This window comes from Malaclemys terrapin, chromosome 10 (assembly GCF_027887155.1).
Source record: "Malaclemys terrapin pileata isolate rMalTer1 chromosome 10, rMalTer1.hap1, whole genome shotgun sequence".
NCBI lineage: Eukaryota > Metazoa > Chordata > Testudines > Emydidae > Malaclemys > Malaclemys terrapin.
The window spans coordinates 81,195,557-81,222,865 of NC_071514.1; the positions used below are offsets into that span (position 1 = coordinate 81,195,557).

General features: G+C 50.5%; 2 protein-coding genes across 4 annotated transcripts; one reads left to right on the forward strand and one right to left on the reverse strand.

Annotated features, from left to right (window-relative positions):
- The first annotated feature begins 29 nt into the window (after positions 1–29).
- Positions 30–11,679, forward strand: SMCR8 (SMCR8-C9orf72 complex subunit). Its single transcript, XM_054041420.1, has 2 exons — positions 30–2,784; positions 6,099–11,679. Exons 1-2 carry the CDS (start codon positions 440–442, stop codon positions 6,550–6,552), a joined length of 2,799 nt encoding a protein of 932 aa, XP_053897395.1. The 5' UTR covers positions 30–439; the 3' UTR covers positions 6,553–11,679.
- On the reverse strand, positions 11,538–27,309 carry SHMT1 (serine hydroxymethyltransferase 1). 3 transcript variants are annotated; one of them, XM_054041422.1, is made up of 13 exons: positions 27,209–27,309; positions 24,390–24,525; positions 22,695–22,840; positions 22,181–22,296; positions 21,778–21,938; positions 20,271–20,352; positions 19,387–19,599; positions 18,214–18,330; positions 16,932–17,054; positions 16,251–16,367; positions 14,699–14,809; positions 14,034–14,107; positions 11,538–12,752 (listed from the first exon to the last, which is right to left on the reverse strand). In XM_054041422.1, the coding sequence occupies exons 2-13, from the start codon at positions 24,489–24,491 to the stop codon at positions 12,492–12,494; spliced, it is 1,623 nt and encodes a 540-aa protein (XP_053897397.1). In that variant the 5' UTR covers positions 24,492–24,525; positions 27,209–27,309; the 3' UTR covers positions 11,538–12,491. The 3 variants fall into 3 exon arrangements, with proteins under 3 accessions (XP_053897397.1, XP_053897398.1, XP_053897399.1); XM_054041423.1 differs by lacking the exon at positions 27,209–27,309 and adding an exon at positions 27,113–27,200; XM_054041424.1 differs by lacking the exon at positions 11,538–12,752 and having other exon boundaries at positions 12,799–14,107.

Consider the following 27,309-nt stretch of genomic DNA (forward strand, 5'->3'; position numbering starts at 1 on the left):
CGACCAGCGTGAGCGAGGAGCTGGCGGGGGCGGGACCGGTCCTTTGGGCTCGTGACTGTGAACCTGGGGTGGGGGAGAGGCTGAGACTGAGCCCCAAGGACTGCGGGAGTTAGGGGTACCTGGAAACGGCGTGAGGCTGATCTCTAGGGGTGCTGAGAGCGTGGCTGGGGCTGAGACAGCTAATCCCGGGGACTGAGAACTAAGGAATATGGGGAACTAACTTGCCAGGCACCTTGGATGAGGAGGGCTGACTCCCTCCCACCCCCCCCCCAGAGACCCTGAGGTGGGAGGACCTTAGCCCTGGACCGGGGTTGGGAAAGGAGGCAGTTCCTTTAGTGTGAGAAGCGTTTCTTCCCCTGATGGGTTTTGGTTGATCTTTTCAGTTTTGGGGTTGGGGAAAGGGTTCCCTTTTCCATGTCCTTTCACTTCACCTATAAATATGATCAGCGCCCCTGATGTGGTGGCTTTTACCAGAGAGGAAGAGTTTGAAGAGGAGGCATACAATGAACCATCCCTGCCCGAGGAGTACTCTGTGCCACTGTTCCCCTTTGCTAACCACGGTGCCAACCCCTGGTCCAAGCTTTCAGGCTCCAAGTTCACCAAGGACTTCATTCTCATCTCCGAGTTCTCAGAGCAAGTGGGCCCGCAGCCTTTGTTGACCATCCCGGATGATGCCAAAGTTTCTGGCACTTTTGATCTGAACTATTTTTCTCTCCGGATCATGTCTGTGGATTATCAAGCCTCCTTTGTGGGGCACCCTCCTGGGTGCTCCTACCCAAAGCTAAACTTTGTGGAGGATTCCAAAGTGGTGTTGGGAGATTCCAAGGAAGGAGCTTTTGCTTATGTGCACCATCTAACTCTTTATGACCTTGAAGCTAGAGGCTTTGTGAGGCCTTTCTGCATGGCGTACATTTCCACTGACGAGCACAAAATCATGCAACAGTTTCAGGAGCTCTCTACAGAGTTCTCCAAAGCATCAGAGTGCTTAAAGACTGGTAACAGGAAAGCTTTTGCCAATGAACTTGAAAAGAAACTGAAAGACCTTGATTACACCAGGACTGTGCTGCACAATGAAACAGAGATACAGAAGAAGGCAAATGACAAAGGATTTTACACAACCCAGGCCATTGAGAAAGCTAATGAACTGGCTAGTGTTGAAAAGTCCATTATTGAGCATCAAGACCTGTTAAAGCAAATCAGGTCATATCCTTATAGAAAACTGAAGGATTCTGATTTCCATCCGTATGAGCCAGAGTGTGCACTGGATCAAGCTAACCCAAGCTTTGATCAAGACTCTACTACCTCTAACCCTGATGAGCCCAGTGAAACGCATCTTTATGCACGGTTGCCATCTTACACCCCTAAACTCATCAAAGCAAAATCTGCCAAATGTTTTGACAAGAAGCTGAAAACCTTGGAGGAACTCTGTGATGTTTATTTTTTCACCCAAACTCTTGATCAGTTAAATCAAATAGAGAAAATATTTAGAGGCGATGTGTGCTACCTTTTGACCAATCAGATCTGTAAAGCACTTTTAAAGCAGCAAAGTATAACTAACTTCCTTTTTGAAGATAAGTCTGTTTTAGATGAAAAACCAGCTGAAAAACAGTACAGTGGTTGTCAGGGATCTAATCAGGACACTGTCAACACCAAGTGTTTGGAAGAATCTCCAATTCCTAAAGTGTTAATCAGCTTGGAATCTTACAAATCTAGTGTGGAGTCTGTACCTATCAAGATGGAGCAGGAGATTGAAGATTCCCAAGAACCAGAAGTGACTGAACCTATTGCTTTTGACCGGGAGAATTTGGAATACCTTGATGCAGACATTAAAGGGAGTATTAGTAGCGGTGAAAGCATTGAGGTTTTGGGAACAGAAAAGTCTACTGCGGTTCTGACAAAATCTGAGAGCCAGGCAAGTTTGCCTATCCACCCAAGTCCACAGGTGGTCAGGAGCAAGGCAGTTAGCAGAAGGACCATCAGTGAGGACAGCATTGAAGTCCTCAGCTTGTGTCCTTCGGAATCTTTGATCCCTGAAGATTTTAAAGCAAGCTACCCAAGTGCCATTAATGAAGAATCTTATGCAGATGATGAAGGTCGAGGTATTCACGTCAGCCCGAGTTTAAATCCATCTAACGTTGAAGAGATGGAAGGCAATTCTGAACAGGAGAAATTATTGCCAGTTGATTCTGCCTGTTGTATTGGGAAAGAGTCTCCAAACTTTTTAGAGCCTCTACCTGACCTAACACACAAACATTGTGATGATGATGGTGTGGTCAGTATTCCACCACAGCCATATAGACAGGTGGATCAGGGATTTCATGTGAACTTCACAGACTGTTCTTCACATGATGATGTCTCAGGAGGACTGCTTTCATATGAACTTGATCCGCATTACTTAAGCAGTAGAGAGGCCAGTAGAATTAGTCTGGATGAATACTCAGACTCCACAAGCTACGTGAGCAGTGCAGCATCCACATGTTCTGAGACTCCTTCTCCGGCTCATCCTCTCAGTCACTTTAATGAAAGGCACAAAAAAAAGGCTGGCCAGAATGCCTTGAAGTTCATTAGGCAATATCCCTTTGCTCATCCTGCAATATATTCTCTGCTCAGTGGAAGGACGCTAATAGTGCTGGGGGAAGATGAAGCAATGGTAAAGAAACTTGTGACTGCTCTCTCCATCTTTGTTCCTAGTTGTGGGGTGTATGCCAAGCCTGTGAAACACTGGGTCACTTCCCCTTTGAATATCATGGATTTTCAGAAGTGGAAGCTGATTGGACTGCAGAGGTAAACTAACAGAGATCTCCTTCAAATAGTAGATTCATGGGCTTATTAATGTTAAAAGGTCCAAGCGAATAGTTCCTTTTTTGAGACTTCTTACGTTAAAAAAGGAAGTATTGAAGGGGAATTGATACTATTGAAACTGGAAGCACACGCTCCCCCCCCCCTCCCCCCAGTCACTTTCATTGTGTGGGGCTTGTTGCTACACATTTCTGCTTGTTAGGTGTACATGTGTGTCTGTATAAGACAGTGGTCCCCAAACTTTTTATGTCACACCCCACCCAGGGGCCGGGAGCAGTGCCGCGGTTGGGGGCCAAGAGCTGAAGCTGGGACCTCTGCTGGGGGTGGAGCTGGTTGGTGCTACCTCCCCGCCCCCTGCAGGAGCCTGAACCTGCCATACCCCCCCAGAATGTTCCTCTGTGCCCCCCTACGGTGGCGTGCTCTGCAGTTTGGGGACCACTGGTGTAAAGGGTGGTATTTCCTCCAGTACTTTCCTTCCCAGAAATCCTTTTAAGTGTTAAACTTCCAACGCATTCTGCTGGGTGTTAGCCATCAGATTCCTGTTAAAGTCCATGGGAAATCATACAGCTAGAATACCAAAGAGCCCCATCCAGCAAAGTGAAGCAAGCAAGTGTATTGGTCCAGGGCTTTGCTGGAGCAGGGCCATAATACTTGAAAGTGTCTCTTTGAATTCCTTCTTGTGCTCCCACCAGAGGGGTCAGAACCTCTTGGGTAGAAGTCAGCTTTTCTTCTAGCTGAAGTTTGTTTTAAATCGTCCTCCTTGTCACATGGGCCTTTAGTTTTCCATTAGGTTTTTATTAAGAAATGTGCGTTTGATTAAATGAAAGGCTAGAACATCTGACCAACAGCAGTTGTTTGAGTTAGAGGGAAAGTGGCCTCCTTGTATCCATGTATTAGCAACCCCCCCAGTCAGGTGATGGGGAGTGAAGCAAAAGTCCTGAGCCCTGCAGTGATGTGTCTAAATACAGTGGAACACGTTTAGAGTGAAACCGCACTGTAAAATGGCACAAAAGGCCCAAATTGCTCCATGTGCTGCAAGGATCAAACTTCAGTTTGGCTTATGGGGAAACTTCTGCTTTAGGCGAAGATATTCGGTGGAAAAGCAGAACTGGAAGAGGGTTTCCCTGGGGCTGTAAGATATTTCTAAAATCTGATTATTCAGTTCTTAAAACGTACGGTATTACTTTGTTTGCTACTATATGAAAACTGTGCCTTTGCATGTTGCATTTTCTACCTTTATAGAATTAAGCTGTGTTCTTGAATGGTACAAACATCCATGGAAGTCAAAATAACAGTTCTTTAACTGTGTTACCAGTTACTACTGTGCTCTGGCTTTGGTGTCTGGGTGGAGAGTAGAGTTTGGAGGGATGGCTAGTACCCCATTACAGATCAGCAACTCTTCCCTCTGGTTTGAGGGTGGGGTGCGCCTCTCCTGACAAGGCAACCATAACCACGCAGAATTGGGAGCACTAGGTAGAGTTGTTTTAGGGTTATGATTATCTCGGTTAAATCACACACACTTGTTAGGTGACTGCATGTTGTGAATGTCCTTTGACTTCGCATCTCAGCGAGAAATGCCCAGACTCTGTAGTGGAACTCTCTTGTCTAAGGATGGTTTACAAAAAGTTTCTCTACAGGTAGAGTTTCACCAACATCAAAGCAACTATCTAGCAAAAATAATTCTGGGGGACATGGTCAGCTGTTGGAAAGGGGACCTCTAAAGGCTGTTCCTTCACTTCCAGTAGAGAACAGTAGCAATATTTGCATCTATTCACCAGCGATTTCTTCTTAGTTCTTGCACACCTCTGGATAGTAGTGACTTGACTTCGTATCCACCACCTCCCCCAGTCAGCAGGAAGCAGTAATTCCCTAGGGGTATAGTATTTAACTTCCAGGTGGTGATTGTGCAGTTAGCACACTGGCTCACCACTGTAGTTGAACTGATGCTTGGCTGAGAACTGACAGTCCTTTGAAGCAGTTGAGGCGTTTCGCCTAAGTTACTCCTGGGGGGATTCTGCGGGACAGCGCGCCCGGAGAACACCTCCCACCCCCCAGAATTCCTGTGTTTCCCTGCCAAAAACCGAAGGGAAGCCGGCCGGGGCGGGGGGACGACCACAGGTGCAGGGTTTTTTGGGGGGGCACACAAGGTTATATGCCACTGCCTCCCCCCCTCACTTCTGCAAGTGCAAAGCTGCCCAGCTGAAGGAAGGAGGCTGAATCTCTGCTCTGCTGACTCTGCAGCTGAAAGCCACCTCCTGGGTCCTAGTGCTAATTTTGCTACCCTTTTCTGTGCTGGGAGCCTTCCTGTTTTTTGTGGGGGAGTTGAGGGGGTGGGGGAAAGAGGCGGTGGGGGGCGGGTGGAATAGGACGGGGCAGACGAATGTGGGAGGGAGGGGAGGGGAATGGAGAAGAAAAGGGAATAGAGGAATCGTGGGTGGGAAGCGGTATTCCCCTCGGCTCCCCCGTTAAGCAGGTCCATCGAACCCTCACCCTGACAAGCCCTACCACCCTACATCTGGACCCCTCCAATGAGCCCCCCCAGCACCTGGACCCCCCACACCGCTGCCCTCGCCGAGCCCCCTCTCCACACACACCCCACCTCCACCAAGCCCCAACCACTTCACCTGGATCCCCTGCAGAGTCCCATTGCCTCTGCACCTGGAACCCCCCAATGAGCCCCTGTGCATCCAGATCTCCCACTGAGCCGCCCGCATCCACACTGCCCCCCACAGAAACCTCTCACCCCGCACCTGGATCCCCCACACTTGGATCCTGCTGGGCTGAGCCTGCCCACCCACCACAGGTATGCCTGGCACAGAGGGCAGGGCCCCGAGATGTTTCTGGGGTAGGCCCAGCCCCTGCACTGCATCAGGTGCAGGTGCACTGCCGAGCCCCTGTACTAGGAGAGGGGGGGGTCTCCCACCTCAATGCCACCAGTGGCCTCTGCTCCCCATGCCATGCTGGGACTACATTTATTTATTGACAAATAACGTGCAGAATTTTAAAGTATTGTACATATTTTTAATGTTTTGGTGCAGAATTTTTAATTTTTTGGCGCAGAATTCCCTCAGGAGTATTTCAGTGTAAGCCGAGGTTCACTGTGGACACCTTTAGAGGCTCTTCTACATTCGATCTCTGCTACCAAATCCAAGTGACAAGTTTCCTCTTAAAGATAACACTGTAGTTTATGAAATCTTTCAATCTAGTTTCTACAAACGTCGTGTCTTTGTATCATCTGTCAGTGTTTCACAGCTTCCCTTGTGTTCCTTAGCATGCTGTATCTCTCTTCTCTTTCGCAGAGTGGTTTCCCCTGCTGGTGTTAATATGCTGCATTCCTTGGGTCGATACAGCCGGTACATCAGCATTCTGGATGCAGACAGTAAGACTCTACGCTGCCCCCTTTATAAAGGAACCCTGGTGTCCAGGCTTGCTGATCACCGCACTCAGATCAAACGAGGAAGCACCTACTATATGCATGTCCAAAATATTCTAACTCAGCTGTGTTCTAAGGCCTTCCTGTACGCCTTCTGCCATCACTTGCACCTTCCCATCAATGAAACCGAAACAGAGGAAGCCATTGTGTCTCGCAGGATGAACTTTCTGAAACTTCATCTGGGACTTGTGAATGAAGATGTCAAAGTGGTACAGTACCTAGCAGAGCTGTTGAAATTGCAGTACATTCAGGAACCTGTCAGCGGTATTAACCCTATGCTCAGATTTGACTACGTTCCCAGCTTTTTGTACAAAATTTAGTATCACCTGGGCTGCCCTTCTGTGGACTCTGATTTTGATGAAGATCATCTGTGCTTGACTTGGCTATTTACAAATATCTGATATATCGGGAAGAATGCAAAGCAGTCAACATATTTGCAAGCAAGAGTCTGCTGTGTAGAAAACAGTGTCTGAAGGGACCTGATTTCTGTGCGACTCCCAGCAGCTGAGAACTGGATGTGTTGTACCCCAGCAAAGAAATGAGATCTAAAAATATTGGCCACTCCATCCTTAAATGTTAAAGGGACACTGTCAACTTTTAAAAACCTTACTAAGAACACCATTCCTTTCATGTTCATGGCGCAGGGAGGGTGGGAGAAGTCGGCTGTCCTTATGGGGTGACATCTGACGAGTAGCGTCCAGTCCCCTCAGTGCATGGTAACTTGTATATTCAAGTTAAAACTTTGCATTTTCCTGGCGACATCAGCGTTGCTAGTGCATAGACAGGAGTGAAGTATGACCCCTGTGGATTTTGACTATTTTATATATACAGCAAAATACATTTGCCCAAGTGTAGGGATGATACTGAGATATATTAATTAAAGCTTCCAACCATGATGGAGGCTAAAAATTACCTGCCCACATTAAATAGTTCACAGTGCCCCTTTGCATTGTCTGTGCTGGTTAATGGTTCATGGAATTGATTGTTGCTGAGCCTATGAGCTAGAGATCAAAGCGTGTATTCTTCTGTTGACTTCTCAGCTTTGCTGGAAGACGAAAAGGTGGAAGGAGTCCTTCTGTATCTTAGACTGCACGGAGGCCCCCCTTCAGTGTGAATGTAGAGCACTGTGCCTTGTTAATTTGCAGCGTTCTCTTTTCTTGATGACCTGGGGATGGGGAAGGAGACCTCCAAGTCTTTAAAGCTTGCTAGGACTTTGCAGCACTGCTGTGGTGTAACCTTGAAGGAAATATGCTAGTTGAATAGCAAAAAGGGCCCCTGTTGGTTGCTCTCTCGGAGTGTAGAGAACGAATAGTGTAACTCTGCTGAAGCGGCATGCAGAGGGGGGGATGGGGACAAGGAGCCTTTTAGGCCAGGTGCTCAGGAAGGATCTGGAATGAATGTACTTGGAGGAAATGTTTTATCCTTTGTAGTTTTGTGTCGGGGGCTAGATTTGCATTGGATAGGAAAATGAGCGTAGGCTCGGCGGCAGCGAGCGCTGCTTCTGGCTCTGTCTCACCACTCCAAGTTAGTTATTTTTAATGCCATGCCTTTGCAACTTCTCTACTACCTCTCCCATAGCATCCCTTGGGTAGTTCTGGATGCCGCATGCAGTACTGCATTTCACTGAGCCTATTCGTTGGATAGTGAGGACTTTCAAAGCTCCTCCCACATTGCAAACTGTGCCAGAACCTTCCTATTGCCTTTATGGTGAGTGCCGAAGGATTCATGCTTTGCTTTTGTCATGCATCTCTTCCTTCCAGGAGAATCTCCGAAGAGGTTACATCTCATCCATTGCCACCCCTTGGCTAGAGATTACTGCCGTACATCCAATGCCAGCCCCCAAAGTTCTTTTACGTGAGAGAAAAGTCTTGGTGGAAAACATCACCTTGGTTTTATTTCTTTATAGCACTGTTCTTGTCTGATTCGGGGGGAACATGGGTTTTACTAGAGTAGCTGAACTGTGTGTGTATATATATATTTTTTAAACCTCTGTCTAATGTGATTATGTGAGACAGTGCTGAAATTGAATGTAAATTTCTAATGTACCAGAGGAAGCTGCAATGCAGAGCGTTGGGTTTGTTCGTGTTTTAGATTCCGTTGATGCAATAGCTGCGCTCTTATGTAACGTGCATCCCAAACAGAGGCTCCTTAGAGCCATATTGTTCCTAGCGTCCATAGTGCTGCAACACTGACTCCTCCTCACACCGAGAAACGTCTTTGAGACAGAACTGAAGCAGACCTGGGGGAAGCAATGAGGAGGGACGACCGTCTTAAGTGTTAGTATCACTGCTATAGTGAGACCAGGTGAAGCAGGAAATAGTGAGTTACCGCAAGCTCACTAAAGTCGGAGGTTGCTTGTGATTTTTAGCATGCAGTCGGGAGCCAGCATAAAGTAGCTTTTTGCTGAAGGGCAGAGCAGTGTGTGCATGTGTCCCGTCAGCTTTACATGTGTCTGCGCACCACGCTGCAGAATTGTTTTCACATTTAAAGAGCATGTTTAAAGAACTTTTCTTTCTCAGATTCTAAATGTGACCGCCTGTATGCAGCTGTTGCATGTGAACTGGGTCTGCTAAGTGAAAGCTATTTTTATACTTCTATAAAAACACTGTAATGTACTAGGTGACTGAAGCCACTGCTTGTTAAATCAAGGGTTTGTCTTAATAACCTTAAGCCTAGACAAGATTCCAAGTAGAAAAAGAACAGCTGGGATCATAAGTGAATAATACAGGTAATACGATTCAGTCATAACCTCTCTGCCTATTAATTGACGGAGTGGAAATCTATTCGTCTCAAGACCTCACCTTTGTACTGAAAAATAACCTGACGCTAATTGGGAGTGAGGAGGATAAGACGTATTGAAGTCCGTGGAGACTTTTGTCTCTCCCTAGCTGACAGGCTGGTGATGGTTGCAGGATACAGTATTACGGGACTTTCTCGTTACAGCAGCCTTTATCTGTACTTTGTGTAATCAGACTCCTAAGGTGGTAAATGAAGATTCTCATTTTTCTCTATGTGCAAAGCTGCAATGGTGTCTACTGTTCTGTAAGGTGGGGTTAGCAGCAGTTGGGCTTCCACCAGTCTCAGTCCTCTGAGCTACCTCCCACAATGCAATTCTTCTTAATTTCAGAATCTTCCCCCCCCTTTGGGGGTGATCCTGGACCATTTGACCTGCCCCTTGTGCTCCCGATTAAGAGGGACCTCTATGCTACATGCAACTTTTATTTGCTTTAATGTTGAGCGAGCAGTGCAGGTAAACCTGCTTCAGGAAACAGAGGCTTAGCTAACCTTGTAGCACAGAGACGGTTCCACTGAAAGTAGCTAGGCACAGCGGGAGTGGGTCTTAAACCTGAACTGGTAGATCCTTGTTGCTTGTGATTCCCTTTTCCTTTCATCCAGTGAGGGGGCAACCTACGGAAACCTGAACTGGCTGACAGTGGTTGGAAAGTTGATGCAACTCTTACACGTTGCGTCTCTTGACTGAAAGCTTTTAGAGTTTGTGGATTTACTGTAGTGTAAGAGTCCATGCTTAGGCACTTTAAGACTTTACCTGGTCCTTAACCATGTTGCCTCAACACCTTCAGCTATCAGGAACCATTCATTAATTAGGAACTTAATACTAATGGTCCCCACTGCTGATACTGACATGCACATCAATAACTGGTTTATACTGGCATTGTCACTGCAAAGGCCAAGGTAAAACACCAGGGCATGTTGCGATTCAGCCACACCTTTTATACCAGAAGTGGGACCAGACCCTGCTGGGTTAGGAGTTGCTGCTGTGCATTACTAAGTGAAGTCCCTCCCCCTGAAGGCCTGCAGACCCAGAGTCATGTTGTGCTTCTGTACATGCCACCAGCATGCACCCTACGACACGCTGCATGGCTGGCTGTGGTTCCCACTTCTGATTTTTGTGCTGTCTGTGTCAGGGAGATGTGGTTTGTCAGCCCCACATGAGAATTCATCAGAGCAAAGGGCTCCCGTGGCCTTCTGCTGACTAGCCAGGACAGCAGGTTGCAATTACTGCCCTCTCGCTTCCTGTGTTTGAAGATGTATTGTTGGCTTCACTCTTAATTCACCTCGCCTCATGCTTTCAGATACAACCATTAGGATGGTCAGCCATACGGAGGGCGGTGATGTTAATCCTCCACCAGCTCTGTTTCTCACAGACTAGTGCTCAGATTTCCCTTAAGCCAGGAGTGATCATTTCTAAGCAGCTCAAAAGCTGTTTTGCCTTTAAACTATCCTAGGTAAGAACTGTCTGTGCTATAGCAATCGAAATAGAGCACTTTTGAAGGGGTTGGATTTGTGGCTGGGGTTTGAAAGCCCGTAGGACTGACTGAGGGCTCTGCAGCGCATGCCCTTCTCGGTTTTCATTAGGCTGCAGAATCAGTGCGGTCACAAAGCTTGATGGTGCAAGATACTGAGTGCCCAACTCCCGTTCGGACTCCGTGCCTGGGAGGTTTGGGCCCCCAGTGGACGGGAGGGAGCTGCTACACGCATGGGGCTGCTGTTGGGTTACAGCAGTTACAAAAGCCAACCGTCCCAGTGAAAAGCTAGACCAAGCGTTACAACTGGAAATTCAGTGAGCTGCAAAGGAGGCTGGTCCTGAAATACAGAGCTCCTGTTGTCCACTGGACCCCAAGTGAATAGTGCTACGTAAGGGCTTACGTCGGCACAGCTTCGTCTCAGGGGTGTGAAAAATTACTTGGGCGACGGAAGAATTCTTCCGTCCTAGCTACTGCCTCTCAAGGAGGTAGATTAGCTACCGCAATGGGAGAACCCCTCCCATTGGAGTAGTGTCTACACTGAAGCACTACAGCTTTGGCACTGTAGTGTTTTAAGTGTAGACGTAGCCTTAGCCAGCCAGTGACAGACGAGAGACTGGACCGCCAAGACATTTTAAAGTGAGAGCCTAGAACCTGCTACCGTAGCTTGAAATCATAAACCTACTACATGCTGGTTGCTGAGAGATGCATTTTAACTGGAAGGCAGAAGCACAGGGTATCTGGCCTCACCCAACTACTCGGGACAGGGTAGGTCAGGAGATGAATGGGGCTGAGCTAAGCACTGCCTTTGAGGGCCATGAGTAGGCTGTGATGAATTCTCGTCTTATTTTAAAGCACGATATCTTATTACTGCATGTCTAGTTCCTTGTCTGTACCTGGGTACAGAGCACCTGCACCAGTAGTTAGACCGAGTGTCACCTGGAAGAAATCCAAGCCGCATGTTGTAATGTGTAGTGATGTAGGTGTTGCTGCACAAGAACTTAACAGATGTTAACACCAAATGAATTGTCGGAGACATGTACTTTTAAAAGAATTATTTATTTGGGTTCAGATATTTTTGAAATACAAAAGAAGTTGGTTGTATTTTTTAAAGCTTATTCTTGTCATACATTGTGGTTAAATTCTAATTTGACTGTGCTTATTAAAAAATGGTCCTAACTACGCTTTGGGCTCAGATGTCTGAAAAACTGTCTGGACGTGTTGGCTTGAAATACTGACCTCATTCGGAACATGGATTAATAGGGGAAGTCTGTGGTGTGTGCTTTGGAGTTAGAAAAGCACCAGAAATTTGTTTCTTTCAGTAGCTCAGGCTTGCAAAATTGCATCTGGACTAGTATGTTTGCCAATCACAATTACAATGGAAACCTGGTTGTCAGAGTTAATCTCCCATGGAGAGTGGGATAGTGAATTAGCTATTCTGAAACTAGCAAAACATGTTTGAAGGTAGTAAAGTCTGATGCTTTCCTACTGCAACCTTTAAATACAAAATGTGACTGTATGTTAAGTGACTCCCATGGGAAATCTGAATAGAACAGCTTATGTTGCTGAGAATCTCTTTAAAATATGGCATAGATCCCTGGCTCAGAGCAAAGCCTGTTCATGCATTCCATGAATCAGTAGTTTGGAAATATGCTAGCTATAAGTTGAGCATCTGCAGCCCCCCTTAACTCCAGTGTGTGTGGGAGGTTTTGGGACCCATCTTATTTAATCTATTTATAACTGACCTCGGGACCGATTGCAAGAGTGGGCTGATAAAGTTTGCGGATGATACGAAGGTGGGAGGAGTTGCAAACTCGGAGGAGGATAGGGATACTCTGCAGGGAGACTTGAATGAGCTTGTGAATTGGAGTATCAGAAATAGGATGAAATTTAATAGTAAAAAGTGTAAGGTGATGCACTTGGGGACGAATAATAACAATTTTAGTTACAAGATGGGGACGCATTGGTTAGAAGTAACGGAAGAGGAGAAGGACCTAGGGGTCCTCGTGGACCGCAGGATGACTATGAGTCGGCAATGTGACGTGGCGGTGAAAAAAGCCAATGCGGTCTTGGGATGTATTAGGCGAGGTATATCTAGTAGAGATAGGGAGGTCCTGCTTCCGTTGTATAAGGCGCTGGTGAGACCTCATTTGGAGTACTGTGTGCAGTTCTGGTCTCCAATGTTTAAAAAAGATGAACTCAAACTGGAACGGGTGCAGAGAAGGGCGACTAAGATGATCAGAGGAATGGAAAACCTGTCGTATGAAAAGAGATTAGAGGAGCTTGGGTTGTTTAGTCTGACAAAGCGAAGGCTGAGGGGGGATATGATTGCTATCTTTAAATATATCAGAGGGGTTAATACAAGGGAGGGAGAGGAATTATTCCAGTTTAGTACTAATGTGGACACGAGAACGAATGGATACAAACTGGCCGGGGGGAAGTTTAGGCTTGAAATTAGACGAAGGTTTCTGACCATCAGAGGGGTGAAATATTGGAACGGCCTTCCGAGGGAAACGGTGGGGGCGACGGACCTGTCTGGTTTTAAGATTAAGTTGGATAAGTTTATGGAGGGAATGGTTTAATGATAAAACATAGTAGCCAAGGAAAACCAAGCAATGGTACATGGACAGCATAATGGCCAACAAGGGTCAGGCTAGAGACTCTTGCCTATATGCTCGGGGTATTACTGATCGCCATATTTGGGGTCGGGAAGGAATTTTCCTCCAGGGTAGATTGGCTGAGCCTCTGGAGGTTTTTCGCCTTCCTCCGCAGCATGGGGCAGGGATCACTAGCAGGAGGGTCTCAGCCGATTGAAGTCACTAAAACACAGGATTGGGGACTTCAACGGTAGAGTCCAGGGAAGGGTCTTGCGGCCTGCAGCATGCAGGGGGTCAGACCAGATGATCATAATGGTCCCTTCTGACCTTAATGTCTATGAGTCTGAGTCTATGAGGTGCATCGGCATCTTTGCAGATCTGTCAGTAATTGGACTTGAGAGCTACCCTGTTTGTCCTCATTAAAAGTGCAGTTGATGTATTAAAAATCAGGTGCCAAATTTCAATCCTTTAAAAAGAATTAAGTGCTGCACCATTCACAGTTACTAGAAAAGGAACCGTTTCCTAAACGGAGGCTTACCAGCCCCTTGGTCGTGCCCACAAGCCTGGGGCAGCGCCCTACAGGGGTAGCCTAGGGGGAGAGACAGGTACAAAAAATTAACTTTTAAAAAGCCATCTGCCTTGTGGGAACAAATCACGCATAGGAGAAGAGAGGAGGTTAACAGAAGTGGGGGGAGGGGGGAGAGACACATTTCTCTCAGTTCTCTTTGCTCGGCAGATGGCAACAGAGGCTTTCCTAGTGGATGTGGATGCACCGCAATCCCTGTTTGCTTCCCCAGAGCTCTCTGGTAGCTCTGGATTGGGTGCAGCTGCTGCCTTGTTTTAAAGGACAGGCAGGCCAGGGAGCGGGAAGGCAGCAGCAAAGGTCTCCACCTCCTCTTTGAGAGACTTGAGAGCCGCCTGGTACTTCTCATCGCTCACCAGCCTCTCCTTGAATTCCTTCAGCGTCGCTTTGGGGCTCATGTCGTTCTGAATCCTCAGCGTCAGCTCTATCCCTGTGTGGGCGATCGGTTAATGCTGCCAGAGGGTGGCTCAGACTGACAGACGTTCCCTCCCCATCGCCTGGGTAACACAAACCCGTTAGCTCTCCAGCCCCCGCCACTGGAGGGGAGATTGGGTCTGAATGCATGGTGCAGGCTGTCTCCTGCTCCCATAAAGCAGTAGTCAGGAGGACACTGGGCCTAGCCTGCAGGGAATCCGCTGTTCTCAGCGGAAGTGTGGTTGTTTCCACCACGGGGCGGCACAGAGAGAGCAGGCCTGAGTGCGTCACAGCAGCCACCGTTCGTGCCAGGTTACTACAGGCCCGAAGGGGAGTCTCTGGCACCAACCATTCAGAAAGCGCCTTCGAGTTGGAAAAGGGGCAAGTTCGATCAGGAGTGGACACAGCACCGGGACCGGCCCGGAGCCTTTGGTACAGCAGAGCCAGACTGAAATCGAGTGTTCACCCAGGCCGTGGTCCAACTCCCAGTGTAGTCAGAGTCACAAGAGGAGCTGGCTTAGGTCTCTACAGCAGAAACCTTTGCTCTGTAACCTGCTGGAGCCACAGCTCCCCCTTTCTCAGCCAGCCACGGCTGCCTCAGCCTTACCTTTGTGGATAAAATGAGCTACTTTTTGGAAGTCCTCTTCCCGGAATCCCCTGGAGGTCAACGCTGGTGTCCCAATCCTCAGGCCGCTTGGGCGCAAGGCACTCTTGTCACCTGTGTCAAAAGACCTGTCAGGAGAACCACGCTCCCACAAGTGCCACTGGAAGGAGCAAGCGTAGTCCCGTGACCAGTGGTCTTGGCTGGAGTTATTTCGGGGGGAGCGGCAGGAGGGTGGGATCCTTCATCTTAGAGCTCTCTCTAGCTTGGTTTGGGGTTGTCCACATGCCCCTCTCTGCCCAGCTCTCATAAGGAGGCTGCATGGCGAAACAGGAAAGCCACTGCCCCCCCCAGGCACATGCACCAGAGAACTTAGCAGAGTGAAGCCTGAATTATCCCTGCTGGGTGTGGAGCTTGGGGGAGGCGGGTGTTTCCAAGCTCATGAGGCAGAGAAGAGGAGTTGAATTCAGCTCCCTGACCTGGCCCTGGGCTTGGAACTGTGGCACGGGGGCTGCTTGGGTCACAGACCAAACGCATCAGCGTGAAGCTGGCTCCTCCAGAAATTAAGGCTGTGATTCTGTCACAGAGGTTGCAGAAGTTGTGGATTCCACGACCTCCACAGCTGCAGCAGCCGGTGCAGCTGACCCCAGGACCCACCCTGGGGCCAGCCATTGCTCGGGCGGCCGGTGCAGCTGGCCGCGGGGAAGGACCGAGCATGTCCCGAGGGCTGTCGGGAGAGCAGTTCTGGGGGACCTTGGAGCAATGGGCCACCAGGGGCAGTCAGCCCCCACCGCTAGAGCAGGGGGGCCCCCGGAGCAGAGGTTTAGTCACCATGGGTATTTATAGTAAAAGTCACTGGCTGTGAATTTTTGTTTATTGCCGGTGACCTGTCCATGACTTTTACTAAAAATACCCCTGACTAAATCTTAGCCTCACCCACAACACTTCAGAGTAAATCTACCTGAAGTGCTTACCAGAGAACAAGCTCACAAGCGAGAACCCCAAGGGCACAGGGAGGTGAAGGGTTAACACTGGGAAAGGAAGACCTATTCCTGCTGAAGGAACATTCCCAGGTGCTGTCCTTGGTGGCTCTCCAGCGTCTGGCAGAACACACCGAGTACAGAGCCACCTGCCCCTTTTCAATCCTTACGCTGTAGGAAACCTCCTTGCCTGCCTCAGACCTTCCTCCTCTTACCCCGGAGCAGAGATCTGTCCCTGCCCCCAAGAGATGGTTTCTCAAGTGAGAGCAGGTTTGTCTGGCTTGACCTTACTTCAATGAAGTCTCTTCCCCTACTGATTGAAACAGTTCTAAGTGTGGCCACTAGGGGGCCTAGCACAGCTTGCCAAGCCTGCAACACTCAATTGTCAGCCAAGACCTCAGATCTGCAGCCCTAAAGAGAAGGCTCCTAAATCCATATTTTGGCACTTAGCAAAGTGGCCCCATTTCCCCAAGGATCCCGAGCAACCCCAGCTCTCCAGGTGCTGCCCTGTATCAGGCTGCAACCGGTGTGAAACTGCAACCTCCGCTGAGTAGTCAGTTGAGAGAGGAGCCCCTCACCAGGACAGGTGTTCTTGTTACAGGCAATGGAACAGACTTCCAGCACCCGCTCGGCTCTCCCGCCATCCGTCCCTCTGTTGCGCAGGTCCACGAGGATCAAGTGGTTGTCAGAGCCCCCTGGGAGACGAATACAAGGACATGAACTCTAGTGCGTTGGACGTCGCTGAGGCTGGGATATCGGAAGTTAAGCACTTGGGCTGTCCTACTCCCACTGACCATTGCAGTTATAACCACAATGCTGCGGGGAGCAAAAGTCGGGCCACAGGGTGGTGGAGTAGCCTGCCATGGGGCAGGGAAGTGCTCTGGCAAAGGCAGGGCTGGGAGAACAGGAACTATCAGACGTCCAAAGGAACCAGGCCTACTAGCTAATGTGTCCCTCTTATTGGCTTGAGGTTCACTGCTGTGTCTATGGCTCGGGCCACAACAACGTATTAGACGTCTGTATCGTTTCTGTGCGCCAAGCTCTGTGCTCAAACTCTCCCTGGATGGGTGGCTGGAGGAAGATCTCCCTGCACGTGTATCCTAAAAGGCTGTGTTATAACAGAGCTCCGGCACTTTCTATAACCGTCACAACCCAGCCTGAGTCTGTGGCCTTCACTAGGGTTGGGATCAGACCCCAGGCAATAGAAACGGCCTCATTTTCAGCAGGAAATGCAGTGGCTACCTGGTAGTTGTCCTTACCGGTGACGACATGGTAGCCCAGTGTGATCATAGTTGCAGACAGTGCCTTGCAGTTTGCGACAACCTGCCTTTGATAGGCTTTGAATTCCGGGGTCATGGCTTGCTTCAAAGTGACAGCGATTCCTGGGCAGAAAGGAAAAGCGTTGCGTCTCCAGGCTGGCAGCGGGACGCAGGCTGCCCCGTGCCTGCGGTCAGCAGTGACAATGAAACCCTGGCCTACTGAAGCACCTATTGGCCGTCAGTGCTGCAGGGTCCATGTCTACACTAGCTGTGTCTTACGAGTTCTAGTGACCAGCTCTAGTGAGAGGCCCAAGGGACTTGTGAACTCCATGGCGGAATTTAATTCCATTTATACAGCTGCCACAATGTCACTAGCTAATGCCCAATGGTCTGATGGGTCAGCGTCACGGGCCCACTGCAGGGGGAGATTTCTCCAGCGGGATTCCAGATTTCTCCAGCACAGTGGCCAGATGGGTAGAGTGCAACTGTGTCTTTTGCGTGGTATCTTTCCCCCACCTCAGCACTGAATACCAAGATGTAGATCTGGACTCTCCCAATTGGCGGAAAATCACCTGCTGCCTATTTCTATCAATAGGGAGAAGAATGTGGGAATCCACAGAATAAAGGCTCTTCTTGCTGATCGACAGGAAGAGCTCGGCCAGGGGATGATGCTCTGCTGTTCTTCAGTGCCGGCTATCAGAGGATCTCAAACCTTGCTGCAAACTGACTAACCCTCCCGCCCTCTGAGCTGTAGGGCCATTGTACATCTGGGGAAAGAGGCAGAGAGGAATCTGACCCAGAATGACAGGAAGGCAGGGCTCCCCACTCTCATGCTGGGGCCTGCCTGTGGAGGTACCATCAGCCCTGGGTCGCTAGCCCTTGACCTTCACATCCTCATGCACAGCCTTGGTCACCTTCAGTACTGGAATTTTAGCTCCCATATGGTACAAGGTAAGAGGACGTACTAGAGACCAGCAGAATATTGGGCAGGGGGGGGGGGGGGGGCTGCAAACTCATCTGGGTGCTGGTCCCGGGTGGGGTGAGGGGGGAAGGGAAGGGGGGCTGTAAACTCATCTGTGGGACCCTGCCTCCCCAGCTTATGTGGCCTGGCAGGGACTCCTGCGTGGAGCCAAATATCCCTTTGGCCGTCAGCTGCAGCGGGCACCGTTAAGCAACAAGCCCATTTTCTCCTGCTTCAAGCCCTGCAACTTTGGCTGGAACTAGACACCCCCCAGCCCAGCGCTAAAATTCAGCCCCTGAGCAGCCCTACAGGGCCCCTTACCGGCAATGGCATGGTTGTGAGGCCCTCCCTGAAGCCCTGGGAAGACAGCCTGGTTGATGAGGCTTTCCAGGTTGTATGGAATTTCCTTGCCAGTCTTGGGATCCATGCTGCGAGCTCCTAGGAGGGAAGGGGGATGGTCACTGTAAGGGGCACAGCTCACTCATTCTTCATGCAACTTCTCCCGTGTTCTATACCCGGGTGGGTTTAGATCAGTCTCGTTTTAACCCCGGGGGGGCTGGAGTCAGGACGTCACAACGCTGAGCCCCAGCCGTGTGCTTGGAGCTGTGCAGAGCCCACTACGGCCTGTGGAACTTGCAAACTCAAAGCACAAGCGGGCACCAGCTGGGTGCTAGGCAGGAGGGTGCCGGGCTTAGGAGAGAGCGGCGGAGGGATTTGAATGAGGAAAGGGTGACTGTGTAACCCACTCTGTGGTGCTCTGTCCCCTGTAAGGGGTGACGGGGCCACAGCCTGAGGCTGATGAAGCTGCGACAGCCCTGCGGGATGAAGGTAGATCTTAATTCCGGCAGTAGAGGCTCAGGCCTTAAAATGCACAGCCCCTGGTTCAATCCCTGCTGCCCCGACCCAGGCCTGTACAGGGAATTGAGCTAGGCCGGGCAGGGGGCAGCATGGAGGCGCTCACAAGGGAATGGCAAACCGGGTTCATTGGCAAAGCCCGGCTCAGGGTGGAGGGAAGAGAGAGCAGAGAGGGAAGCCCGGCTGGGGAAGCCAGACAGAGAAGCTTTGCCAGAGGGTCATGATAAACCTGTCCAGCTCCACCCTGGGAGCATCACTGACCACATGCAGCCTGGGACTTAGTCAAATCTTATCGAACACGAGGGCCGCTCACGCTGAGGGATTGGTTCCAGGCAGGCTTCATGGGAAGCGTGTCCCCTACTGAATCGCCCACACCACTCCCTGGAACGCCTAGTTCATCCTTGGGCATCTGCCAACCAAGTTGCTCACCCAGGCTGTCCCATTCATTTGGGGATCTAATACTGCCCCGGGAAAGACAAGCCCTTTCCCCCCTTCTCTGAAAGCTGCAATCTTGGCTTCCATGGCTCCCGCCAGCCAGAGAGAGGAGGGACCAGCCTTGGCTCCGATTCCGCACTAGCTCTAAGGTCCCCAGTGGCCCACCCGGGGCCTTTCATCCTCTGCTCGCTCCGTGGCCCAAACCTTTCCGATAGAAGATCATGCCGGCCCGGCAGCCCCTCAGCGTCTTGTGCGTCGTGGTCGACACAACGTCACAGTGTTCAAACGGCGACGGCACCACGCCGGCTGCCACCAAGCCGCTGATGTGGGCCATGTCGGCCAGGAGGTAAGCCCCGTTCTCGTCCGCGATCTTCCGCATGCGGGCGTAGTCCAGGTTACGCGAGTAACAGCTGACGCCTGGGCCAGGAGAAAACACCAGCCTCAGGGCACGTCTATGCTGTGTGATTGACACCCCTGAGTGAGTTAGCGGTGTAGCCGCGGCGGCACGGGCTGTACGACCCGCCCAAACCCTGGGTAATTAGTCAGGCAGCTCTCCCAGCACAAGACCACATGGAGGAAATATTTCGAAGTCCAGGAGCCAGACCATGGGAAGGGCCCAGGATTTGGCCATAGGAGGCCAGGGTGAGACAAGAGGCAGGAAAAGTCCCACTGCCCAGCAGGGAGAGGCGGACACCTGGTCCAGGCCACCGAAATAGCAGCTGCTAAACTGCCCCCCATCCTTCCCCCCCCCCACCCACGGTGCTTGAGCTCAGATCCAAACCAGTGCATCCCTGAGGAGCCTGAAGAGGGGGGAGTGACTTGCTGCTGGCCATGCAGTGCATTGGTGGTGGCAGAACACCAGAATCCAGACTCCTAGTCCCCCTCCCCAAGTCGCCGCAGTGTCAGCACAGAGGCGGCTCAGAACGTAAGTCAGGATGCTGCGTGCTTGCTGAAATTCGCCACGCTGCTCCCAAGTGTCTAGCCAGCGACTAAGCCCTGTGCCTGGGATCTTTCAATAGCCCGGAGGAAAGGAATCTACCTGCTGCCCAGAGCCTCCGACAGCTGCTTTTCCTTTCCCACCCACTTACCTGCTATGATCAACTTTGGGTGGAATAAGCGGGCGTTCTCCTCCAGCCGGTCGTAGTCGATATAGCCAGTGTTGGGATTGACCTGGTAAGGGAGCAGCAAGAAGAGACATGCAGGGTAAGCACCATGCACCTCTAGCCTGAGAGGAGAGACGGCTACATCTCGCTCTGCGGCAGCGCTCATCATAACACTGCCCGCCCCAGCTGTCCCAGGAAGCCCTCGCCGAGTTAAAGGGTTAACGACGGCAGCTCCGTGACGGGTCTGCAGAGCAGACAGTGGCTATTCTCTACTCCTGGGGTTGTCAGAGAGAACCTTCTGCACAGCCCTGCTCTGATCTCCCTGGCATCCTCCATTAAAGGGCCACAGGTCGAGTCAGCTGTTGATGTCACACTGCAAGTCGTTACCAAATGCAGGAGGGAGCAACTGCCTCTCCCCCCCCCCCCCCCCCCCCCCCCCGCCGCCCATCTGTTCTGAGAACCCAGAACCCAAGGTCAGTCATTAATAGCCTAGGGTCACACTGAACAGTAACCAAACGGGCATTCAGGCTCAATATGGTAGCCCAAATACCACGCTAGCGAGAGAATTTGCCATGTTTAATAAGATGGAGCCTTTACAGCGCGGGTCTAAAACGTTAACACTGTCTGGGAACCAACATGTGAAAGATGTAAATATCACTGTTCCCATTTGATAGCCACTTCGGTGCCTCAGTTTCCCTAACCCAGGGTCATCCACTTGAATCACTGGCAGAGCTGGCAACAGAAAGCAGCTCTCTTGAGTCCCGGGCGGATGCTCAGCTCGCACGTCCCTTGTGATTGGAATATAAAGGTGAGCGTAGCACGATCCTGGCTAACTCGTACTTCCACCCAGGTGAGCACTGTTTCATCGGGGGCTCCATCTCTGCTGAAATAACCCTGCCGTCGTTACTGGTGCGGCTCCAACTCACCGAGGAAGCTACTGGTAGAAGTTTGGGCAACTGCAGCAGAAGTTTTCACCCATGCCAGCTGGGTTCCCGGTGCAAACACTGGCTTAATCCACCCCTCAGAGGCTGGCCCAGCCTTTGTTCCATTCCCCCTTTGGGACAATAGCACCAGAGGTGGACCGCTGCAAGCCTCCCACTTGAGCCCGGAGCCCCGTTCAGGGCTCAGCAGAGACAACTGGAAGGTTAAGGCCCTGAGCCAATGTCTATTGCAGCCAATAGAAAGACACCCTCCCCTCCCCGCCCCCCATGCCTTCAGTGGGGCTTGGATGAGGCCCTGAGTGTTTGTACTATGGCCCATCAGTCTCCAGCACCACCATTTGCCTCAGGAAAACTATTTAACCCTTCGGTATCCACCATCTTAGCACACCCTCCTCTCTGCTAATAGGGGACACACCAAGAAATCCCAGCTCCCCAGGCAGGGCATGAAGCCAGCACAAGTAGCTTGCATGGAAGAGGAGTGACAATTGCTGGCCTCCACTGATCGCCTCCCAATCAGCCGGGATTTCCGAAGCCGGGTGGAGTCCCCTTACCTTGTAGGGCATGGATTCAAAGAAGATTGAGGTAGCCGAGATTTTCTTCTTGTCCGTCATGAAGCCGTGGGTCAGGTGCCCCCCGTCAGGCAAGTCCAGACCCATGATCCTGCCATGGGGCTCCACCAGGGCCGTGTATACCGCAAAGTTAGCGGGGGAGCCTGCAACGAAAGGCAGCCCCTGAGCACACAGAGCCTTTGGTACCGCTGCTCTCGGAGGGGAGGGGGCGAGATCCGGGCTGTGACCTTGGGAAGGGGTTTTTAAAGCAGTCTCCTCTGAGCACCCCACTTGTACCCAGCCCAGGAAGAGGCCTGGGTTCTGGAACGCAGGGGTCCCAATGGCTCGGCAATTGGCAAGGCCATCCCCGTTCCCCTACTCCCAGGGTGGATCTGGGCTTTGTTACCTGAGTATGGCTGGACATTGACCCCCCATTTCTGTGGGTCCAGCCCGTAAGCCTCCAGCGCTCTCTTCTGGCAGAGGATCTCCAGCTCATCCACAAACTCTGTCCCACCGTAGTACCTACAGCACGGACGAGAAGAGCAGGAGTTTCACAGCATCAGCGCCGCCTCGCGTTTCCAGCCCCGACGCCAGTGGCAGAGTACGAGCTAACCGGACCCCTCTTCTCTCCCCAGGGGTCTGGGCAGGAGCCGGCCTGATGCTCCACAGGCTCGGCAGTGACAGACCTAGCAGGGAAGCTGCAGGGCGACGGCCCACGTTGGCCTCATTCTGTGAGGAGCGAAGTGCAGCCGGGTCTGTTACTGCCTCGGGAAAGGAACAATTTACAGCCGGTGGCTGCTTGGGCCCGTCATGGAGCAGCGATCGCTTCCTCAAAGACAGTGAGCCAAGCCAGGGACGGTTGGACTCTCTCCTACCCCCAGAAAACACCCTTTGGATGTGAATCCCCCCACATTCCACACCTCTGTCCCGGGTACCCCTCCGAGTATTTATTGTTCATGCAGGAGCCCAGGGCCTCCAGAACCGCTCGGCTTGCAAAGTTCTCAGACGCAATCAGCTCCAACCCAAGCCTCTGGCGCCGCTTCTCTTTCTTGATGAGGTCGTACACCTTTAAGAGAGAAGAAGCCCCCTCCTTATCAGTCCTGTACAGAGCATCGCTCGCTGGGAGGTGCGCTCTCTGAGGCAAAAGAGCGACAGACAGCAGGGCAGATTTGACCTGGGAATGTTGCAGGGGGGTTGCAGTGGGGATGTGGGACTTCCCTTGAAGGAAGCTACCTGAGCTGTAACCTAAGCCAGGAACGGGGGTGGGGAGAATTAACACCTTCTGCCCGGGAGACTGAACAAAGGAGAGGAGCAGCGGGAGAAGTTTGGAGTTTAGTTTTCGGTGGGGGCTGGGTGGTGCAACGCAGGGAACCCCAAGCTGGGGTCTAAGCTCCCTGAACCTCCCAGAGGGACCTAATTGAGGGGGTCTGGTCGTACCTACACGCTCTGCTTAAGACTGTGTTCCTGTCCTTAAATAAACCTTCTGCTTTACTGGCTGGTTAAAAGTCGCAGTAAATCTCGGAAAAAGGGGTGCAGGGCCCTAACTCCCCCACAATCTGCAACAACTGGTGGCAGCGGTGGGATGACAGACGGGAGAATGGAAAGATACAGAGACATCCCGCCATGGACAAGGGAGGCAAGAATCCTCTCTCTTGTGCCTGTGAACCTGGAACACTGGGCGTCGTTCTACCAGAAAGATACTGACAGACTGGAGCGCGTGCAGAGAAGAGCAAGAAGAGACCCGGGGAGGGAGGCTGACTCACTGCAGTTAAAAATAGAGCTTGGCTAAGGGAATGTAGACGGGGGAGACACAAATCCACAAATATTGGGAAGATGATGTGAATACGCAGGACGGGGAGAAGTTATTTAGGGCAGTGCCAGGGGGAATAACCTAGGCCTAACACGATGAAATTAAGCACACATTAGCCTGCATGTTAGAAGACGTTTCCCAAAAGTGAGCACTTGGAGGAACGTTGATACTGAACGGAGCAAGGCACTATGGAAGTGAAAATTGGCTGGAAGAAAGAAACAGACGACTTTCTAATGTCTATAGATCTCCCCTTCTCATTTGCTCCATTGTCATGGAACAAGCTGCTAGATGCAAGGGCTACAGCTGTGCTCATTTCCATATAAATAATATCCGATCCCGTTTGGAAAAAAAGACCCTGGGCCTGAGAAATCTGGGATGAGACAATGAATAGAGCTATTATGTGGCACCGCTACAGGCCACCACATGGGAGCACTGGGTTTGGAGGGACCTTCAGACTCACGGCAGCAGGGGCTGGGAACACCATGGAGGTAATGCTCCCAATCACTGGTGAGGAGAGCTACCAAGCCCTCTCTTTTGCCACCCCTTTGGGGCTGCCGCGTGTGGCAGAGGGAATGGGAAATGAGGTGAGTGGAGGCAAGTGACAACCCAGGACTGGATGACCAAACTTGGACTGACCCACCAGCCTGAGTCATTGCCTCAGGAAGATCAACATCCCCTTGGTTGCCTGGGTCCCGGAGCTGGGAGGATGAATCAAGATCTCGTGCCACGAGTGCTTGGGTTTCCCCTCTGCCAAAACGCACGCAACCCTTTCCCCACCACAAACACTGGAAAAAAGCCTTCTCACCTCCGGGTCACTGGTATCAAGCGGCTCCATGACCATCTTGTTATGGGACATCCAGAGTTCAGCGCTGGGAAGCTCTCCATTGACGTTGGTTAAGTGAGCCATGCTGGGGGCAGTTGCTTGCTTGGTATAGCGTGGTCTGAAAACAAACCGAGTGAGACAGATTGTAGAGCACTGTTAAAAACAGCCATTCACCGGAGGTGAACTCTCCCTGTAGCACTCCTGTCTTGTTTTTAAATAGATTCCTTTCCAGGGTGTGACCTGACGTTCCAGTTTGCAGCCTGCAGTGAATTAAGTGCCAAGTTATAAATTATAAACCGCAATGAATCTATGAATTCAGGGCCTGATCCAAATCCATGGAAAGAACTGATTTCAGTGGGGTTGGGACCAAGCTGATAATGAAAACTCTACAGTTCTTAGAGACCCCATCCATTGAAAATCTAGTCCATTTTTTTAAAAAGTGTCATTTCAGGGCTATCCCTACCCCTGCCAGTTGTTGTGGTTCTACAATCACTTGGTTATTTTAGCTGTTTTTCTTTTCTTTGTTGCTGGGTCAGAGATCCACACATACAACCGGGGAAAACTGTTGATCTGACTCTACACAGGAAATAGCGAAACTGGGCATTTGCCAGCACTTGGTGTGGTCAAAATCACACTGAAGAGAGAAAAGTATTGTTTTTCCTCCAAACTCTTAGTTCCAGAAAGGCTAGGACCTACTTGTAACAGTAATTGGTAAATACATTTTTGGACAGAAGTATGTTGTTTTTTAAATTGCTGCTCTACTTAAGGGACAGGCTGCTTGAAACATCCAAGAGATATTAAATTCACCACACTGTCTGATAAATGTCTCTGCCACCCTTATTTACAAGTAGCACCTTGCACGCAGGAGTAGTCTCATGTAAGACCACAGGATTTCTCATATGAGCAAGGCCCTGCCCGCTATGACTAAGGGTCACAGAGCAGGTCAAAGGCCCAGAGCGTGTGTGTTTTACAGTACACTGGATCCATGCCAAGCGCCATATTTACAGTAAGTGTGACCATCAGGCCTGACCAATGCAATCCGAAAAGCTACGTATCCACTAATCGAAGTCCAGCAACGTGACTTCTGTGGAGCTCATACGCTAACAAGCATAAACTCTCAGAGTCATGTCTTAGTCAAAAAACAAAAACTCCTTTTAAACATTAACTCCTCAAGGCTAGTGAAAGGCCATGTACAACTAATGAGGCAATCTCATTTTGTTTGCTAGTGCTAAATAACTAAAGTCCATCTGGAAAGCCGTCTGCCCTGGCTTGAGAGCTCCTCCCGCCCTGCAATTCTAAATTTACCTTTATTCCCCCATAAATCTGCTGTTATCTCTTTGTGGCACTGTAAATTCTGCACCTCCGAAAAGCTGAATTGCAAAAATAGAGTCAGAATGAAATGTGGCTTAGGTTGGAAAAGTAGGATTTGCCTTTCCATGCAGGCTGATATCCCAGCTCCTGCCAGACCAGATCATCATTAACTAACAAATAATAAGCTCTTCTCTAGCATTTGTCACTGGTATATCCCTATCACCTTTACAGAAGGTGGGTGGACAAGTACTGTTCTCTCCACTTCAATGGGGAAAGCAAGGCAGGGTGAAGCAAATTGCCAAAAGTCACAAAGAGTAAGTGGCAGAAAAGGAACCCTGTGTACGAAATTGAGTCCCGCCCTCACTCCCATTCCAGAGCCCTAGCCACTGGACCATGCTATCCATTAAGTGCTTACTGTTTATTCAGCGCTATACAGGAAACAAAAGATATGGTCCCTGATCCAAGGATCATATCCAACCCACCGGTCCGTCAGATCCTGTATCTCAACGCTGGCAGTAGCCGACACCTGATGCTTCAGGAAAAGCACTATGTAGTTCACTTTGTGCCCTTCAGCTAGGGTCTGTGTTATACATTTTGGCTGGAGACAGCTCCCATTCAAATGATAAAATATTACAATCAGTAAAATAATTATTTTCCTATGCACCTGCAGTAGGCCTCAAAGAAAAGATTGTTTTAGACAGAAGGAGAGTGTAGAATCCATTCCCTCCCACTTCAAGAGCTTTAACTACTTTCAGTCACTATGATTTAAGGGGAAATTTAGTTTACACTTGAAACCCACTTTCCCAACAGTCCCGTTCTTTAAAACAAGCCCAAATCTTCATGTGCTGCAAAAGAGGGAGGAAATCACTTTCCATCTCAACAGTGATTTTGCCCCAGCCTCTTCTATGTTACCTCCAACTTCAATTCTGCCACCCCAGCCAGCGAGGTGCTGGGAGCATAAAAGAGACAGACAGGCAATCTGAGATTATTTCACTAGGAGGGTGGTGAAGCACTGGAATGGGTTACCTAGGGAGGTGGTGGAATCTCCATCCTTAGAGGTTTTTAAGGCCCAGCTTGACCAAGCCCTGGCTGGGATGATTTAGTTGGGGATTGGTCCTGCTTTGAGCAGGGGGTTGAACTAGATGACCTCCTGAGGTCCCTTCCAACCCTGATCTTCTATGATTCTAGGGATCCCCAAAATAGAAGTATCAAGACCCTGGCTCCAACTTCCTGTTGCTTTCCCAGCCCCCCATGCAGAGAGCAGAGGCAGCTGCTGCTAAACTCCTTTCAGCTCAGCCCAGCCAAGGCACAAAGCCCAGGCAGTTCAGGAGAAGAGGAGAGAGACAGCGACCCCCAGCCCCACGTGCAGCTGGGGCTAATGCCAGCAGATTTACCCGGATCCCGCTGCACCTGGTTCAGGGCCTCTCTAGACTGCAGCCCCCGCGCTGGGACAGGGCTGAGGGTCCCCGGTGGGAATCCGCCGCACTTACCAGGCTCCCAGCGCGCCGGGGCTGCCGCAGCTCGGAGCAGACTCAACCCACTCGCACCTAGAGCAGCCCCATGCCCCCGCGCCCCGGGGCTGGAATGTTCA